Source organism: Cnephaeus nilssonii (genome assembly GCF_951640355.1).
Source record: "Cnephaeus nilssonii genome assembly, chromosome: 18".
NCBI lineage: Eukaryota > Metazoa > Chordata > Mammalia > Chiroptera > Vespertilionidae > Cnephaeus > Cnephaeus nilssonii.
In genome coordinates this window covers 16,941,629-16,959,719 of record NC_137089.1, presented here as the reverse complement: position 1 = coordinate 16,959,719, position 18,091 = coordinate 16,941,629, and the positions used below count along the sequence as shown (strand labels likewise).

Below are 18,091 nucleotides of genomic sequence, written 5' to 3'. Positions count from 1 at the left end.
AAACCTCAGAAACTGCCCCAAACCCAGAACAGGTAGGCATGGCGGTCATCTTAAGGTCTCCAAGACGGGAGAGAGGAGCGTCATAATTCGTTTAACATTCCCCTCCCGGTGGGAGGGAAGAGCGAAGGGACCGGCCCTGGAAGGACCTGGCGGGTGAAGGAAGCCCTCTCCGGGGGGAGAGAGCAGGAAGCGCGGGGCAGGAAAAGCTGTGACACAGACGGTGGCAAGTAAGTGTCCGGCCCGCGCGCGCACCGAGTCCTCCCCGCCCACCCCGGACCCGGCACACCGCCCCGCACGCCACGACCCCGGCCCGGTCCGCCCCGCTCCGCTCCCGCCGCCGGGAGCCGGCCAGGGCCACACCCCCGCCCCCAGCCCTCAGCCCTCAGCCGGGTGGGCCACGCGGGAGGCAAAGGGAAGGCTTGGGCTCACCAGGTCCCTCCGGGTTGGACGGCGCCGAGAGCCGGCGGGGCGGGGACCCGCACCCGGGGTCCCCCTGGGCGGGCTCCCTCAGGTAGTCCTCGAAGCACACCTGCCGGGCTTCGCCGCCGCCCGCGAGCCCCCACAGGCGGTGGGCCGTACCCCGCAGAAGGCGTCCGCCCTTGCCCGTGAACGTGGTCAGGTAGTCCATGTCGCCGCGGGGCCGCGGCCGGGACCGTGACCGGGACCGGGACCGGGACCGGGGCCGGGCCGAGGGCGGCGGAGGGTTTCGCGGAGCCGCCACTCAGCGGGCGCCGCCGGCGCGTCCAACCCAACGCGGGGCAGGGGGACTCCGCGCTCCTCCCGGGGGCGGGGAGGGGGAGAGAGGGCGTCCCCAGCGTGGCCCGGGGCGAACCATTCGCAAACCACGCTCCGGGGGGGTGGGGCGGGGAGAGCCGAAGTTGGACAAAAGTTTTGAAAAGTTTTTTTCTCGCTGCTTCCACACGCCAAAAGCAGGCGAAAGTTAGGTTCTAAATGAGGGACATTCTTCCTCAAACAGACGCGGGGGTTGGAAAGCTGGGACTTTGAAGCAAGTCGGGCTGGTCCTATCCGCCCCCACCCCGCCCGCCAGCCCCGATGGAGCGGCCGGCCCCGCCCTACCCGGCCCCGCCCGGCCGGACCGGACCTGCCGGACTGCGGGGCTGGTGGGTGGAGGCCCAGCCTTGGGGCCGGAGGAGGACGCCGCCGGGACTGAAAACAGCCCGGGGGGGAGGCTTTGCGGGAGGTGCTCACAGGTTGGGGGCCTGGGGCCGGGTCAAAAAGTTTCTCTGTGGGGCGTCTGCGTGGTTGGCGGAGGCGCACCGTCCACAGGAAACTTCTGTAAGTTTTAGGGGCGGGATGGAGAGGAGGAAGATGGGAAAGTTAGTTTTAAGGTACAAATGCAGTCATCGTTCCTGAAAACCAACCCAGCTAGAGAAAAATAGATAAACGGGAAGCATTACGAGACCGTCTTCGTAAAAAAATAAAATAAAATAAAGCATAACTAGTCACGTTTAAAGTTCGTCGTGGTTTTGAGACGTGTTGTTCGAGTTTGACATCCCACGAACCGGGTCCTGTAAAGCGAGGCGAGGAAGGGTGTTGGTGCTCCACCTCGTCCCCCGCCAGGCAGAGAAAAGAGCAGTGACTTTTGACAGGCATTTCCTATTCGATTTTGTTTCCTGGGAGATCTGGTTATTCTCCTCCTTTCAGGTCTGTTTATACCTCTCTCAGGTTTTCTTGATCTTTTTTTTTTTTTTTTTTGCCAAACCTTGAAACGACTTCCCCCTCATCTCTTTTTAGAAACTGTTTGATATGTTCCCCAACCATCACTGTTTTCAGTTTAAATTCTTACCAAGTTGGACAAACGTTCTAACATCAGCACCACCTTTATATGTGGTTAAAAGCAGAACATGGTTTGGACTGCACCTCTGAATGCAATTCACAGTGTTTGTAAGAAAGGACCCAGGAACGTGCATACCCAGGCGTTCAGATGGGCTGCTTGGAAAAGCACTGCTCCAGACTTCCCCCTGCACCTCCTTGGAACCCATTTGGTAGAATGGTAAGTGGCTCCTGTTTTTTTGTTTTGTTTTGTGTGTTTCTTTTTTCTGAAATTTCCATTCCATACAGAAACGTGACCATGCTCAGCACCACCTCTGCCATCTCAGAGAGGCTCAGCACACTGACCACCATCGAATTTCAACATCGAATTTCTACGAATTACATGTAATCCTGATGAACTCAATTGAAATCTTTTTCTAAGATGTTTTATGTCTTTTTTTTTTTTTTAATGTTTTCATTGATTTCAGAGAGGAAGAGGGAGGGAGAGAGAGAAACTTCAATGATGAAAGAGAATCATTGATTGCTGCCTCCTGCACACCCCCTACTAGGGATCGACCCTGGAATCACACCGTGGCCTCCTGGCTCCTTGGTGGAAGCTCAACCACTGAGCACACTGGCTCGACGATGTTTTACATCTTGAAAGTTGTTTTAGTTTGTGATAACCATATTCAAAAGTGTTTCGAGTATTTTATACCCGATTAAATTGACACTTTTACATCCAGCCTTAGCAGGAACCTGTTCAAACCCAGTTTCACAGACAGTTAATTCATTTGTTTCATGGAAATCTAGAGCTGCTAGAGAAAAAAAATGTATAACCTAGATGACTGAGTGCTTTCCTATTTTTTACTTAAACTCAGCTAAGCTGTAATGGCTTAAAAAATCATTTTACTCATACATTCAGCTTTCTTTTATATTCTTTACATTTGTTGTCTGAACCATCACCATTCTGAAATTGCCAGATTCATCACTCAAGCTTGTTACTTCACCTTCTTCATGACTCGGAAAACCAGAGGCCATCGGTTATGCACACTCACTTTTCTTCCCTTTTTCTCTGCAGTCTACAAGTTCATCTCCATAGTTTGCCTCAGACGGAAGGAATTCCTTACTCCTGTAAATGCCTTTCCTTCTCCAAATTAACACTTATCTTAGTCTGGTGTCTGAGGTCTATAACTTGCCAGCCTTATTATTCCTCTATTTTGTATATATTTTCTCTCTCTCCTCTCTGGTTCCTTCCCCCTTATCCTACCTACTTCATTCACATCAACCCCTCCCATCCTTAAAGTTTCCTTATGTACCATGCCTGACTCTACCAGTAACCCTTTGCCTCGTTTTAAAAATACTTTTATTAACAAATGTTTTAAAGACCATATAATTCACCTGTTAAAAGTATGTAATTCTGTGGTTAGTATTTTTACAGTTGTTAAACCATCACCAAAATCTAATTTTTGAACATTTCTATCACCCAGAAAAGAAACCTGTTACTATTTGCAGTCACTCCCCATTCTCACCCCTACTTGTAGGCAACCACTAATCCACTTTCTGTCTCTATGAATCTGCCTTTACTAGACATTTCATATAAATGGGATCACACAATATCTGGTCTGTAGTGTCTGGCTTCTTTCACTTAGCCTAATTGACGAAGCTCATTGATGTAGCATGTATTAGTAATTCATTCCTTTCTAATGCCAAATAATATTCCATTGTATGGTCATATCAAACATTTTATTTATTCATTTATCAGTTGGTGGACATTTGGATTGTTCCCACTTTTTGGCTATTATTAATAACTAGAGGCCCTGTGCATGAATTCGTGCATGGGTGGGGTCCCTCAGCCTGGCCGGCAATCGGAGCTGATCAGGGCCATCTTGTCCAGTCCAGATCGGAACCGTGGGAGGTTGGCTGGCTGGAGGGGGGAAGGGTGTAGGGACCGTGGAGGTTGGCCAGCCGGCTGGGTGGGGGCAGGAGGGACCACAGGAGGTTGGCTAGCTGGCCAGGGTTGGGGTGGGGTGGGAGGGACCCCAGGAGGTTGGCTGTGAGAGTGCACTGATCACCGGGGGAAGCTCCTGCGTTGAGCGTCTGCCCCCTGGTAGTCAGTGTGCATCATAGCGACTGGTCGACTGGTCGTTCCAGTCGCTTAGGCTTTTATATATAGACTAGAGGCCCGGTGCACAAAATTCGTGCATTCGGGGGGGTGGGGGCGTCTCTCAGCCTGGCCTCCACCCTCTCCCAGTCCAGGAGCCCTTGGGGGATATCTGACTGACAGCTTAAGCCTGCTTCCCACAGGGAGTGGACCTAAGCCGGTAGTCGGACATCCTTAGCACTGATGCGGAGGCAGGGGAAGCTCCTGCAACTGCCGCTGGGCTCGCCAACCGTGAGCCCAGCTTTTGGCTAAGTGGTGCTCCCCCTGTGGGAGCACACTGACCACCAGGGGGCAGCTCCTGCATTGAGCATCTGCCCCCTGGTGGTCAGTGTGCGTCATAGCGACCAGTCGTTCCGCTGTTTGGTCAATTTGCATATTAGCCTTTTATTATATAGGATGTTGCTGTGAACATCTATGTACAAAATTTTCTGTGGAGTCGAAACCGGTTTGGCTCAGTGGATAGAGCGTTGGCCTGCGGACTCAAGGGTCCCAGGTTCGATTCCGGTCAAGGGCATGTACCTTGGTTGCGGGCACATCCCCAGTAGGGGGTGTGCAAGAGGCAGCTGATCGATGTTTCTCTCTCATCGATGTTTCTAACTCTCTATCCCTCTCTCTTCCTCTCTGTAAAAAAATCAATAAAATATATTTTAAAAAAAATTTTCTGTGGATATGTTTTCATTGCCTTCTAGTATATAGAGTAGAATTATTAGTCTTTTTTTTTTTTTTAAATAACATACTGTAGCCCTAGCTGGTTTAACTCAGTGGATAGAGCATCGGCCAGCAAGACTGAAGGGTCCCGCCAAAACCGGTTTGGCTCAGTGGATAGAGCGTCGGTCTGCGGACTGAAAGGTCCTAGGTTCGATTCTGGTCAAGGGCATGTACATTGTTTGCGGGCACATCCCCGGTAGGGGGTGTGCAAGAGGCAGCTGGTCGATGTTTCTCTCTCATCTATGTTTCTAGCTCTCTGTCCCTCTCCTTTCCTCTCTGTAAAAAATCAATAAAAATAAAATAAAAATAAAAAAAGACTGAAGGGTCCTGAGTGATTCTGGTCAAGGGCATGTACCTCGGTTGGGGGTTGGGGAGAAGATTCTGGAAATATACAGAGAAATTTACAACAACACTATTAGACTCTCAGACTGAGCTGGTCCTGCTAACACACTGTATGATATATAGGCACATGCATTTATGTTTGCTCATTGAGCACTATATGTGTGTGACACGAAATCTCCCTGCTTCTAGTTTCTTCTCTCTTTAATCCATCTCTAACACTGCAGCCAGGAAATTCTTAAATCCACAGATCTAACTGTTGCTTTTCCTCTATTTTGAAAACACTCCTTGTTCACAGCAGTCACTTCCTATTGATAATGAGAATCAGCTGTGGAATGTTTGTTAAAAATGCAAATTTCCCAACTATACCTCAGAAATCCTCATTCCAGGGTTGTAGGGTGGGTTCAGGAACCTGCATTTTTCTATTTTGAAACATGTTTGAGATCTGTTCCTTTATAGTTCTTCCAAGTGCTTTTGCATATTTCGTCCATGTGAATCACACATTAACTTCCGAAATAGGGTCAGGAGACTAGTTTCAGCAAACACTGAGCAGAACTGACAAATGTGTTTTACGCTCACATGTAAAGAACGGCCTCTGTATAAAACAGCCAATGTTTTGCACTCCAGATGCCTCTGCCCTTGCCTTAGCAACCAATGATAATACCTGTGCCAGATAGTACAGCTGTGAGACTGGGGAGCCATCTCCAACAGCCTGGGTCCCTGAGAAGCTATGTGGATCATAGCCCCTCCCCTTAACCATAACCAGAATTGGACATGTAATATGAGCAAGAAGTAAAATTAATAAGATAAACACTTACTACAGCAAGCCTTTGAGGTTTGGGTGTTCAGGTAGCAGCATAGCATAAACTTAGCCTACCTTGACTGGCACAAGATTTTTTCAAATGCTTAATTTGCATTAGCTTTTATCATGTCTGCCAAATTAATATACTAAAGATTACCTGATTTATGTTGTCAAGTTAATGCATTTTGTTTTTCAGGCCTCTCCTGCCATTTCTATATTCTGACAAGATTGCAAGATGATTAATTTTTTTTTTTTTTTATCATTTAAACACCATGTGAATAAGGATTTTCTTGACATTGTATAACCAAAAGCAAGCAAGCAAGCAAGCAATAACCAATTTATAATAAATAGAATGCTGAGGCACTGATTCTAAAAAGAATCCATCAATTATCTATCACTCCCAATTTAAAGCTTCAGTTTCATTCATATCCGCCCAATTATTGTTTCAATAAATGTCTTCATAATCAGAAAACATTATAAATTTGAACTTGTAAAACACATGCATACTCATAAAATGCCATTTTTATGTTTTATAAATTGTTTTTCCATAAAACTACATTAGAAAACATTAAACATTAAAAATAATTGCTTTTAGGAGTTACAAGGAGTAAGTCTCAATTCTCTCTCACAAGATGCCCTTAACATAATAGTAACTCTCTTGAACCTGAGAGGGGCTTTGGTGTTTATCTAGTCCAGCCTCTTGTTTTTATTGCTTTGCTAGCCAAGGCCCAGAGAAGTTAAGTGAGTCTCTCAAAAGTCACACACTTGAATAAGAACAGAGCCAGAAGAACCCAGGGTTCTCCTACAGGGAGTGCTCCCACATGAAGTACTCCACCTGAGCGCTGAACTGTGAGTCTCTCAATTTACCTAAACATTTGTTGATATGGCATGATGTCCCATTAAGTGTTATCCAGATGTGAATGCAGGTCAAACTATTTATTTTAGAGATTTAGCTTTCCTATCTGTAAAATCAGAGCAAATAATGCCCACCTTGTTGCTCTATAGGTAATGTTAGGCCCACTGTTCTTTGGCCTTAAATGAACAAATTTAGATTTACTGCCTTCAGATTTCAACCTATACTTCTAGATCAGGATTCAGCAAAGTGTGGTCCAAATCCAGCCTGGCACGTGTTTTTGTATTTGGTTTTATTGGAATACAGCCACACCAGTCCATTTATATATTGTTTATGGCGGCTTCTGGGCTACAACAGCAGAAAGGACTAGTGACAGAGACCTGGTGACCCAAAAGCCTAAAATACTTACTACCTTGTTGTTTTTAGAAAAATCCTGCTGATCTATGTTCTAGATTTTTGAGATCATGTGAAACCACTCTTGATTCTTTCATGTGCACTATCATTCAATATCTCCTTCACTGAGTCAGCCTCCAGTTTGTCTGTCTTCAAGTGTTGAATGAGATATGGGCAATGAGAGTCACAGGACATAGCACTCGAGACTGCCTTCATAGTTGACAAGTGATTACTACTGGCTGCACAGTTATCTGAAGAGCTATGAATCCACTCAATGATACCATCACCCAGTTCTCATTTCTCAACAATGTCATGTATTTGTTACAAGCCTTCCTAATAGGCAGAGGTACAGATTCCAAGTGGTTTCAAGTCTTTGTTGTTTCTAGCTCCTTCAATTCCATTTCAACTCCATTTTTAACATTTGAATTATTCATCTAACTGCGGTTTTTTGGCAGACCTTGTAGAGATTAGCTAGCTGTTACCAAACCTGATTCTTCTTCTTCCTGGGCACACTACATTTCTCAATTTTTTTTTTTTTCAATTGGGTGCCCAAGTGACTGGTTTTTAGCCAGTGGAAGGCTGCAAAGGTGATATATGCTACTTTCCAACCTGGCCCACAAGAGCACCCCACTGGTAGCCTTTCATGTTCTTTTTCTTTCCACAGCCAGGAAAAGATGAGCATGGAGACCTGAGAAGCCATTTATTAAAGATGGCAGAGCCACAAGATAGAAGGAAGCTGGGCCCCTGAGTCCACTCTTGGAGGAGAGAGACTCACCACCCAGGAACACCAGTTTCAGATTTGAAAACAAGAAATAAACTTATATTGTATTTAAGCTATTATATATATTTTGATTTTTTTTGTTATAAATTTTGTAATTTTCACAATTACACTATCAGTACTATAATATTACTACCGAAGTTTCTGTGAGCACACATGAAAATTTACTGATAACTCAGCAAGAGGTTAATAATTCATGTAAAAAGGATATGTGTGATCTGTCCTCACCCATTTTAGCCTACACATTTCCATTTCACAGTGTTTTGTTTTGTATTTTCTAGTAGCTCATTCTTCTTGAGAAAAATAAAGCAAAATAGGCATTACACTTGTTCTGCCTTTTAACAATCTGTTAAACAATGCATATCTTCCTCAAAAACAGAGCCTCACACTTCCTTCTTATTTGCCTTTATTCTAGGACTTCCCTTTTCACAGAATGATCCTACTGTAGTTGCTAGTTTTGCTCGTGTTTGGCCTTTCTGGCACTCTTTACAGTTTTATGCTGTCCCTTTACTTGTCTTTGTAATATGCTCTTGCTATTTCAATCTCTTCTAAGAGCTAAGTTCAGAGAACATCTTGTCAAGTCACACTAGTTTCTCCCCATTTTTTGCTTTCTTCTAAAACCATGACTTCAGCCTGGCCTGTATGGTTCAGTGGTTGAGCATCAACCCAGGAACCAAGAGGTCACCGGTTGGATTCCAGGTCAGGGCACATGCCTGTGTTGCAAGCAGCTGATTGATGATGTTTCTCTCTCGTTGATGTTTCTATCTCCCTTCCTCTCTCTAAAAATCAGTGAAAACATTAAAAAAACTTATGACTGACTTCATTTGATTTTTTTTTTTTTTGGGGGGGGGGGCGGGGAATGCTGCTATCTCTCATGTGGACCTTAATTCTAGTCTGAAATTAAATTAAAATGTCTTGTTTATCATTAGAACATGGCCTGGCAAATAGTAGGTATTCAGATACTAAATTTGTTGAATGAATGAATGAATGAAATCATGTCCAACTTTTCTCAAAAGTTTATTACAACCTACTTTTCCATAACCCAATAATCAGATGTAATTTAAGTTTACTCCCTCTCTTCATTATTAAGGCATACTAATTATCTGATACTTTTGTCTCAAACAGCTTTAGCTACACCCTTTAGGAGCTTTTGAAAATCCCAAGGCTCAGGCCACACTCCAGATCAGTGAAATCTACATCTCTCAGAGGTAGGATCCACACAGCAGGGAGGACACCTCCGCCCCCTCCCCCAGCTGATTTCAATGTGCAGCCCCAACTGAGAATCAATGCAGGGGTCCTGTTATTTCCTTAAATACAATCTTGCTTGTTAGTGAAAATAAAGTCCAGAGGCCAATAAATATTATGATACCATCTTGTAAGAGATTGCTAGACAGTAATAACGGACATACATCAATTGTTTACTAGGCCTGGCATTAGACTAAGAGTATTTCATACATGATTTCCTGTAGATCTCACTTCACACTGTGAGGAAGGTTAATGAGCTCTCCTCTGCAAACAAGGTTACTGGAGTCAGAGGGGTTCAGGAAAGCAACGTTGTCAGTCAGGTTAGCCAAGAGTGTCTTGGGTGTTTGCTCATAACTTACTGATACCAGTGGCACAACGGGTTTCTAGCCATGGACAATTTTGCCTCCTAGTAGGGTTACTAGCTAAAATAGAGACCTCCCAGTTAAGTTTGAATTTCAGACAAACAACAAATAAATGTTTAGTACAAGTCTGTACCGAATGTTGTATGAGACATACTTCTACCAAAAAGTTACTTGTTGCTATCAGAAAATCAAATTTACCTGGGTGTCCTCTATTCTTACTTGCTAAGTCTGGCAAACCTATCCCCAGGGAATATTTACTAAGGGTGTGCTACTGGCATCTAGTAGATTGAGGCCAAGGATTCTGCTTAAGATCCTACAATGCTCAGGACAGCTCTGCAACGAAGAATTGTCCAACTTCAAATGTTGACATTGCCCAGGTTGAGAAACCCAGGTCTAGTATGTGGGGAAACATTAAGCACCCCTATAACCACATCATGCCTTTGGCTGCTTGTATGGTCTGTCTTCAGAAAGCCTTATTTTTATGCCACTTACTGACATATCTTTCTGTGCTTTCTCTTTCAGCCCCACATGTTCACTTACAGCTTCAAAATCTATGGGGTGCCCCCCCTCAAAAAAAATCTATGGGGCTCCAATCAAGACACCCTCCTCTCTGAAGTCGTCTTTGCACCAATTTGATTTAGCTGCAATTAATTCAGAGAAATCTTGGACTGAAAGAAAGGTGTGATGAAAGCCCATATGGCAAATATAAGATAGCTACATGCAAAATAGTTTATTGCTAATAGAATGATGCTTTTTTAGCCAGAAAATCTGTATGTTGTGAATACCATTGGCATGATGGAAGTATCTGATAACTTCTGAAGCTGTATCACTTTGTAGGTGCTTTCTCAAAACTTCAGTAAAACATGTATTTAAATGACTTTTAACCTCAGTTATTTTATAGAACATGCATATTAGCTTGTCATGAATAAATCTATGTACATTTACTTTATAACATGCATATTTTCTAATTTGATTTTGGAACCCTTAAAAAGCATTCTGGCTATTCTTTCAAGTGTTGTGATCAAACATAGGGGGTATTTGGTACAAAAAGTTATAACTATTTCTTCAAGATTGGAGCTTAAACATTGATTGATGTGCCACATTTGAATTTCAAAATATTTAATTTGTCTTCCTCAAATGTAACTTTAGTACACTCACTTTTAAGTGTTTCTAAAAGTTGTCTGCAAGGTAACAGATGTCCATTTTATGTCCTCAAAAGTTAGAGCTCGTGTTACTGTCCAAGGTAAAGAGCATTTGCTATTGGGGCATTTAAATATATGTACTTACATTATTTTGAAATAGATGATTACTGTGCTTTAAAATCATCACATTCACTACTTATCTCTCCCAAAAAGAAGAGATCATGAATTTTGCATAATATAAAAAGGGCTCTATCCAGAGGTCCACTTGTCCTTAAAAGTTGCAATTTGGTTTATCTGCCTTAATAAGGGGGTAATTATAATTATCATAAAAGTCTAGTACACAGTTAATTAAAAAAACAACTTAGGTGTCCACAAAACTAAAAGTCACACACGTCTAACAATGCGGTGTCCGATAAGCAGGGGCTTAACCTAAATTAAAGAAGTGCATGGAACAGCACCTGAGTGTCAGCAACTCTGATTCAGAGTCAGATGAAATTCCCTCCACTATCCTATTACTCATTTATTTCTCCTAATACATATTTGTCTAATGGAAAATCTTAAAATGCTCTGGATTATTCCATAAAATCCAAACCCACAGACCCAAATATAGTACCATATAAGACACAACTACTTGTGGTTAAAATGGGAAGGCTTCTGGAAGCAAATTCCTGCTCATCCACTGAGTCACTCTGTAAACATGAGGCACCTACTAAACCAGTCAGGTGTCGGTTGTTCATCGGTGCACAGTATAATGTCTGCATCTGGGGAATGCTAGCTTAGTTTATTGGTCTTTGAGAACCACTCTCTGTTTTCTATAGGAAGGAGCCAGAAATATAAAACACATTCTCACAAATACTGCCACTTAATAACCTATCAAAGTGCTTGGTTTTTTTCTTTTTAATAGCTTAGGGAATCACTTTTGCTCCTCTTTCCAGAAAAAGAAGAAAAGATATGCTTTGTAATGGGTAAGTACATTAAGGGTTTATGTGGTATTGAAAGGAATTCCTTTGTATATGACAAATACACACCAGCTTAAAGGGTTTCCTATTGATCACATAACATCAAAAGGCCTTAGTTTGCAATTAACAGCATAGACTCTCAGCAGAGTAAGATGAGTACAGGACTCTCTGTTAAATACTGATCTGGATGAGTAGGTAGCTCAGCATTCCATCAGTCAACCATTACAGGGAACTACCAGTGAAGAACGCCATGAGACGAAAATGGGGATAGACCAGAGGCACCATTAACCGCTCTTTCTTTTTTTAAAACATAATGAAGGCATTAAATCTAAGATCAATTCACAAAATAAAATATCTACCATAGGATGCTTTTTGAGAAAGGGAGTTGACAGATGTTTTTAAGTCTTATGGCTTTTTTCCCCCCTAGACCTAACCCCATCTTTTTTTTATTAGAGTGGATACCCTTTCTCACTAAACATTTTAAAATTAAATTGATTGGGGTGACATTGGTCAACATGAACATATAGGTTTCAGGTGTGGGTTTCTATGTTACAAGATCTGTATATTGCACCATGTGCCCACCACCCAAAGTCGAATCTTCTCCTCGTACCATATATTAGGACCCCTTTTATTCCCCATCCCTGTCTTCTGGCTTTTACCAGGACTATATCTAAAATTGCCCCCATTTTTATCCTATTTTTAAAATCCTTTGCAGAAAGATTCTCTAATATCCTGTTAAATGATTAAGCCTTTAAAAATTTTTCACTATAAAAAACTTCTTTCTTTAGTTATTTAAAAAATTTCTATTTAAAAAACTTCTAGCTCATTTTCTTTGGTATTTTAAAAAGTTATAAAAATTCAAACATACTTAAAAGTAGATGGAAGAATAGCATGGCCATCATACAGATTCAACAATTTTCAAAAATTTGCCACATTTGTTATTTTCTTTGCCAAAACATTTTAAAGCAAATCAAAGACATTATTTTACCCCAATATGCTTTAGTATATGCGTCTAATTTTTAAAGATTTGGACATTCATCATTAACCGTTGGGTGCCATTACCACACCTAATGAAATCAGTACACATTCCTTTGTAGAATTCAAAACCTAGTCCATGCCCAATCTCCCCAATAGGTAAAAAGGACAAGGATCAAACAAGGACTACATATTACAATTGGTTAAGTCTCTGGGCATCTAGACCAATGTTTCTCCAACTCTAATGTGCATATGAATCATTTAGGGATTTTAATATTCAATAGGGTCTGGGGCAAGACCTGAGATATTACCTGTCTAACAATCTCCCAGGTGCTGCCAATATTGCTGGACGCAAAGGGGAACACACTTGGAACAGTAAGATCTTAGCAAAGGCCCCACTGGTTTTTGTTTGTTTGTTTGTTTTTGCACACCGTTGGCTTAATGCAGAAACAATCAGTGATCCTGGGCTATGTCCCATGGACTGGATTTCCATGTTTGTTTCTGTGTGATATTATTTTACTTGTTCTTCCATTACCCTTACCTTCTCTAAATAATGTTAACTCAAAATACTTGAATAGATTTATCCTTACCTATTGGTAGGAATATCTTAAGAAGTGTTCTGTGACTCAAATAACTATTCAATCGGCATGACTATCATTTGTGTTATGGTGCCTGCCATGTTAAAGACCTGGCTCTAGCATCAGAGTTCTACGATTTACCTTCTCCAGCAATTACTACTTATAAGACCTTGGACAAGTTAATTTCCCCCAAGCCTCAGTTTTGTCATCTGTATGATGGGCATAATAATAATATCTATCTTAATAGAGTAATTGAAGAATGGCATATGGCAAGTGTCCAATAAATACAAGCTATTATTGTTATTGATTTTGTAATCTTTTTCCTCTAAATTAAATAGTTTAGTTTCTGGGACTTTTTTTCTAAGTCCTTAAACTAACTTTTCAGTTCTTTGTTCATTTTGAGGGAGCATGTCATATCTAGTCTTTTCATGTGTTATCGTTAATAAAGACATGTTTTGATATGAAGACAGAGGTTTCATCAGAGAGTAAATCTTCAGGAGATTACTGAAGTTGAGCTGATGCAGCACTTAATATTTTTTTATCTTTAAAAATAGGCTTCTGAAGTTTGGAGAAAATCCCCAAATTAAACTTGATACTTTTTTGAGAAATCTAAGTGTCTAGGGAAGGAAGTCTCAGGCAATCCAAAACAGCACAGTGCATTCTGAATTTATTTTATGATTGACTATATGAGCATAGCACATGATTTATATGAACAAGAAGTCTGCAATTGTAAGTTGAAGCCATGACTTGTAAATTACTCCTTTCCTTATAATAAGTTCTGTCAGCACAGAGTAACTTAGAGTCATTTTTCATAACAAGCAAGTGCTGGCCCAGATGATCAGAGCCAAAAATACATTAGGCAACCAGCCCAACATTGTTCTACACTTTGCTCTTTTCTTTTCCTTGTAAGCTTGAATTTCTCAGATGTCTTTTCTATCTATAATAATAAAAGTGTAATATGCTAATTAGACCAGACAGCCGAATGACCTTCCGGACATCCTTGTGGACGAAGCCGTGGTAGCAGGGGCCGAGGCAAAGGTGGTTTGGGGCGATGAGGCAGGCAGGCGAGCAGTTAGGGGCGATGAGGCAGGCAGATGAGCAGTTAGGGGTGATGAGGCAGGCAGGCGAGTGGTTAGGGGCGATCAGGCAAGCAGGCAGAATGTTTAGAGGTGATGAGGTAGGCAGGCGAGTGGTTAGGGGCGATCAGGCAGGCAGGCAGAATGGTTAGGGGTGATGAGGCAGGCAGGCGAGTGGTTAGGGGCGATCAGGCAGGCAGGCAGAATGGTTAGGGGTGATGAGTCAGTCAGGCAGGCAGGCAGGCAGGCGAGCGGTTAGGAGCCAGCGGTCCCGGACTGCAAGAGATGTCTGTCAGTTTAGGCCTAATCATGTCTGACTTCCGGTTTAGCCCTGATCCTGGATCAGACCTAAACCAGCAGTTGGACATCCCCCAAGGGGTCCCAGATTGTGAGAGGGTGCAACCGGGCTGAGGGACCCCCACTCCCATGCACAAATTTCATGCACCAGGCCTCTAATGAGAATATAAGGCTCAATGCACAAAATTCATGCAAGGGGCTCGGCCCTCACAACCCAAGCTGCCCTGGCCCTCACACCCCCAGCTGCCTTGCAGCCCTGCCCACTGGTTGTTCCGGAAGGTCGTCCGGAGGGTCATTCCGGAAGGTGGTTCTGCCATCCGGTCTAATTAGCATATTAGCTCTTTATTATATAGGATTTGTTTCAGAGATTTAGTCTGTTAGTTTAAAGAGATGGGAGATTAAGATAAGAAGGTAGAATTGGCAGAGTACTAGGACCAAAACAAAATACAGACAGTCCTCAGGATACGTCAGACTCGACGTACATTGTTTCGTGGTTATGTCGCCATCTCCCATTTATTTATATAAAAAAAGTTCCGTCATTTCGATGTATGTACATATATGCTTTATGTTTTTTATTATTTATTTACCACAAGTAAAGGTCAGGAATTGTTATCTTTTAATTTTTTTTTTACTGTTTCACTTCATTACTGCTGTGTATGTGCTCCATGTGAGTGACGTAGGTGCTTATGTAGGTGGGTTCCAACTAACGGCGAAAATTGGGTTACGTCGCGCCGTAGGAATGGATCTCCAACGTAACCCGAGGACCTATTATAATTGAAGGGAATAGTTTGAAAGGCAATTACTTTTGAAGAGTTACTTGCAAGACAGCCATATGGTAACAGAAGAGTAGTGATATTACCATAATTTTACTATTATACAGTGTTTTGGAATCATAGGGTATTTACATGTCAAGCAAGTAAAGAATAACTGGCAACCATATGGTAGACTACACAATTATAGCTAACAACAAAAGGCAGCAAACATTTAAATGAACAAAAAAGAGTGGTGTACCTTCCCACTTTTAAACCTAATGTCACCTAAACCTAAATCAAGATCCATACAAAATAAGCATTAGTTAACAAGGACAACCTATCTATTATAAGGTAATAGAGCATTTCATTTGACGTGTTTTATTTCCAGACACTTGACTACATTTAGCCTGAAATTATTGATTAAAAGCCGAACATAAAAAGGAATTAGATGGAATAAGAGTATCCAGAAATAAAGTAGCATTTTACAAACATATTTAGATTTTAAGCCTAAGCAGTTTCCCAAAATTCACCCATATAAAGATAAAAGGCACAGAAAATGTGTTATATAATCAATCACTCCAAAAAGGGATGACATTGCAAAGCTAGGTGTGTACTTATGTGATACTACTTAAAGGTAGTATCTGTTTTCACACTAAGTATAAAGAACACTATTTTTCTCCCCAAAACTTTTATTAAAATCTGAAGAGTATGTCTAATTGGATCATTTTATATCGTTTTTCAATCTTAATATTTGCAAGATCCAAATCTCCTAGGAAACCTTCTGCCTTGCATCCTATATTTAGTTTAGGGAACATATCGATAATATATTCTCAATGAGTATAGAAATCTTCTGTCTTTTTGTCTAGGCCAAGAACTAAAATATTCCCAGTGCCACTTATTCTATATAGTATACTAGAGGCCTGGTGCACAAAATTTGTGCACAGGAGGGGGGTCCCTCAGCCCGGCAGGCAACCTCTCCAATCTGGGACTGATGGCTCCTAATCATTCCCACTTGCCTGCCTGCCTGATCACCCTAACCACTCTGCCTGCCTGCCTGCCTAATGCCCCTAACTGCTCCCCTGCCTGCCTGATCGCCCCTAACCACCTCTGCCTGCCTGCCTGCCTGATGCCTCTAATTGCTCCCCTGCCAGCCTGATCCCCCTAACTGCTCTCCCCTGCTGGTCTGATCCTCCTAACTGCTCTTCCCTGCCAACCTGATCCCCCTAACTACTCTCCCCTGCTGGCCTGATCCTCTTAACTGTTCTTCCCTGCTGGCCTGATCTCCCTAACTGCTCTCCCCTGCTGGCCTGATCGCCCTTAACTGCCTCTGCCTTGGCCCACCACTGTGGCTTTGTCCAGAAGATGTCTGGTCTAATTAGCATATTACTCTTTTATTAGTATAGATAGCATAATTTTTGCACTGTATCCAGATGAAGAGTGCATAGTATACAAGGTTATAATAAAGCAGACATGGAAATTTCCTCAGAACAGAGGACTAAAGCTTTACTGAAGGGATTTTGCTTAAAGGATGTTGATTAAATCACTGTATCTGTCATATGTTCCTCAGGAAATTTGTGTTGAAAATCGTTGAACATTTGGAAGTTCTTCTTCAAATCAAATATTTCTTAGTAGACTGGTTATGATCTTTTATGGCATGACCTAGCTCATTCCTGGCACACAGTATTTGTGACACACAACAATAAATATTGGTTGAATGAATTAAATGAATACAGAACACAATGAAGGCATATTACATGTCTAATAAGTGCTCTCAATGTAGACTTGCATCAATAAAGTTGCCTACCTTTTACAATTCAATTTATAACTACTTAAAAATCAAAGCCACAAAGTATTCTGATAGAGTTTGTGTGCCAAAAAAGACTAATAGACAAATGCAAAGGGAAATACATAAACAATTCAAGGCGTGAATATTTCTGGAGACACTTAATTTGCCTTCTTAATTTCATGTTCCATCCATATGCATATAAAACACAGTTGGTTCACATCCTCACATAACACTACAAGAGTCACTATAAAATAGTTGTGAGAGTTTAGAAAACGTCAGATTTCAATTGTGTACGTGTGAAATCAGTCTAAAAAACTTCAAACACCTCCATAGTCTCCCTCATCTCTTACTGCTCACCCACTCATCCTCCCTGTCTTTCATTATTGAATATTTGAGATTTTTAATCAGTATTTTCTCCTCCTCCCATGGTTTCCATGCCTGATAGCCATTTCCCTTGGTCCAAAAGCATCTCTCTTGCTCTGTGGACACTGTGTTGTATTCTTTAGGCTTCATACATGAGGTTCACCCTCACTTCTTACAGCAAAGGAGAATCCTCCAAAGGGAACTGATATAATCTTTTCTTGAGCATCAGGTACAGATTATTTCCAGCAATTTCCACTGAACTGTCCTGTCCACTGAATATTGGTACAGCTGTGATCCGTGTATAAGCAAGAGGCCTGTTGATCTTTCCAGCTGTATCCACTGTGCCCTGCACTCATACAGTAGCTGTTGAAAGAAACAAAACAGTCTACTAGGCTAAAAATAAAAGAAACCTCTGGGTAGTGATCTCGAATCTTTGAATGAAATAAGTACCTTACTAATTTTATATCTATCTGACTCTTAGGAGACAGGCTGTTTCAAATTAATTAGTCGCATTACTAAAGAGTTCTGTTGTTCCTGATATTTTTAATTGCTATTTGGCTCTTTCTGAATCTGGATCTACAAGAGAAGGCAATTGTGTGGATGACTTCAAGATATGAACTAGCTAATCTCTGATTTTTAACTTTAATTTTGATTACATAGAAATAGTCTTGAAAGAAAACATTTTAGAACATTATTCTACTGGAAAAATGCATTTCTACATAGAACACTGCCTGCCTGACAAAGGATAA

The 18,091-nt window shown here is 41.9% G+C and overlaps 1 protein-coding gene across 6 annotated transcripts in view; it reads right to left on the bottom strand.

Moving 5' to 3' along the window:
* OXR1 (oxidation resistance 1) overlaps window positions 1–18,091 on the bottom strand; it is a 343,514-nt gene that overhangs the window by 69,114 nt on the left and 256,309 nt on the right. For 2 of the 6 annotated variants that reach the window (XM_079796638.1, XM_079796639.1), the window contains exon 1: window positions 430–1,036. The exons of the other annotated variants lie outside the window; for them this stretch is intronic. In XM_079796638.1, the coding sequence (XP_079652764.1) occupies window positions 430–628 (199 nt within the window). In that variant the 5' untranslated portion in view covers window positions 629–1,036. Of the gene's footprint in view, window positions 1–429; window positions 1,037–18,091 lie in introns of those variants that run through there. 6 annotated transcript variants of the gene reach the window in all.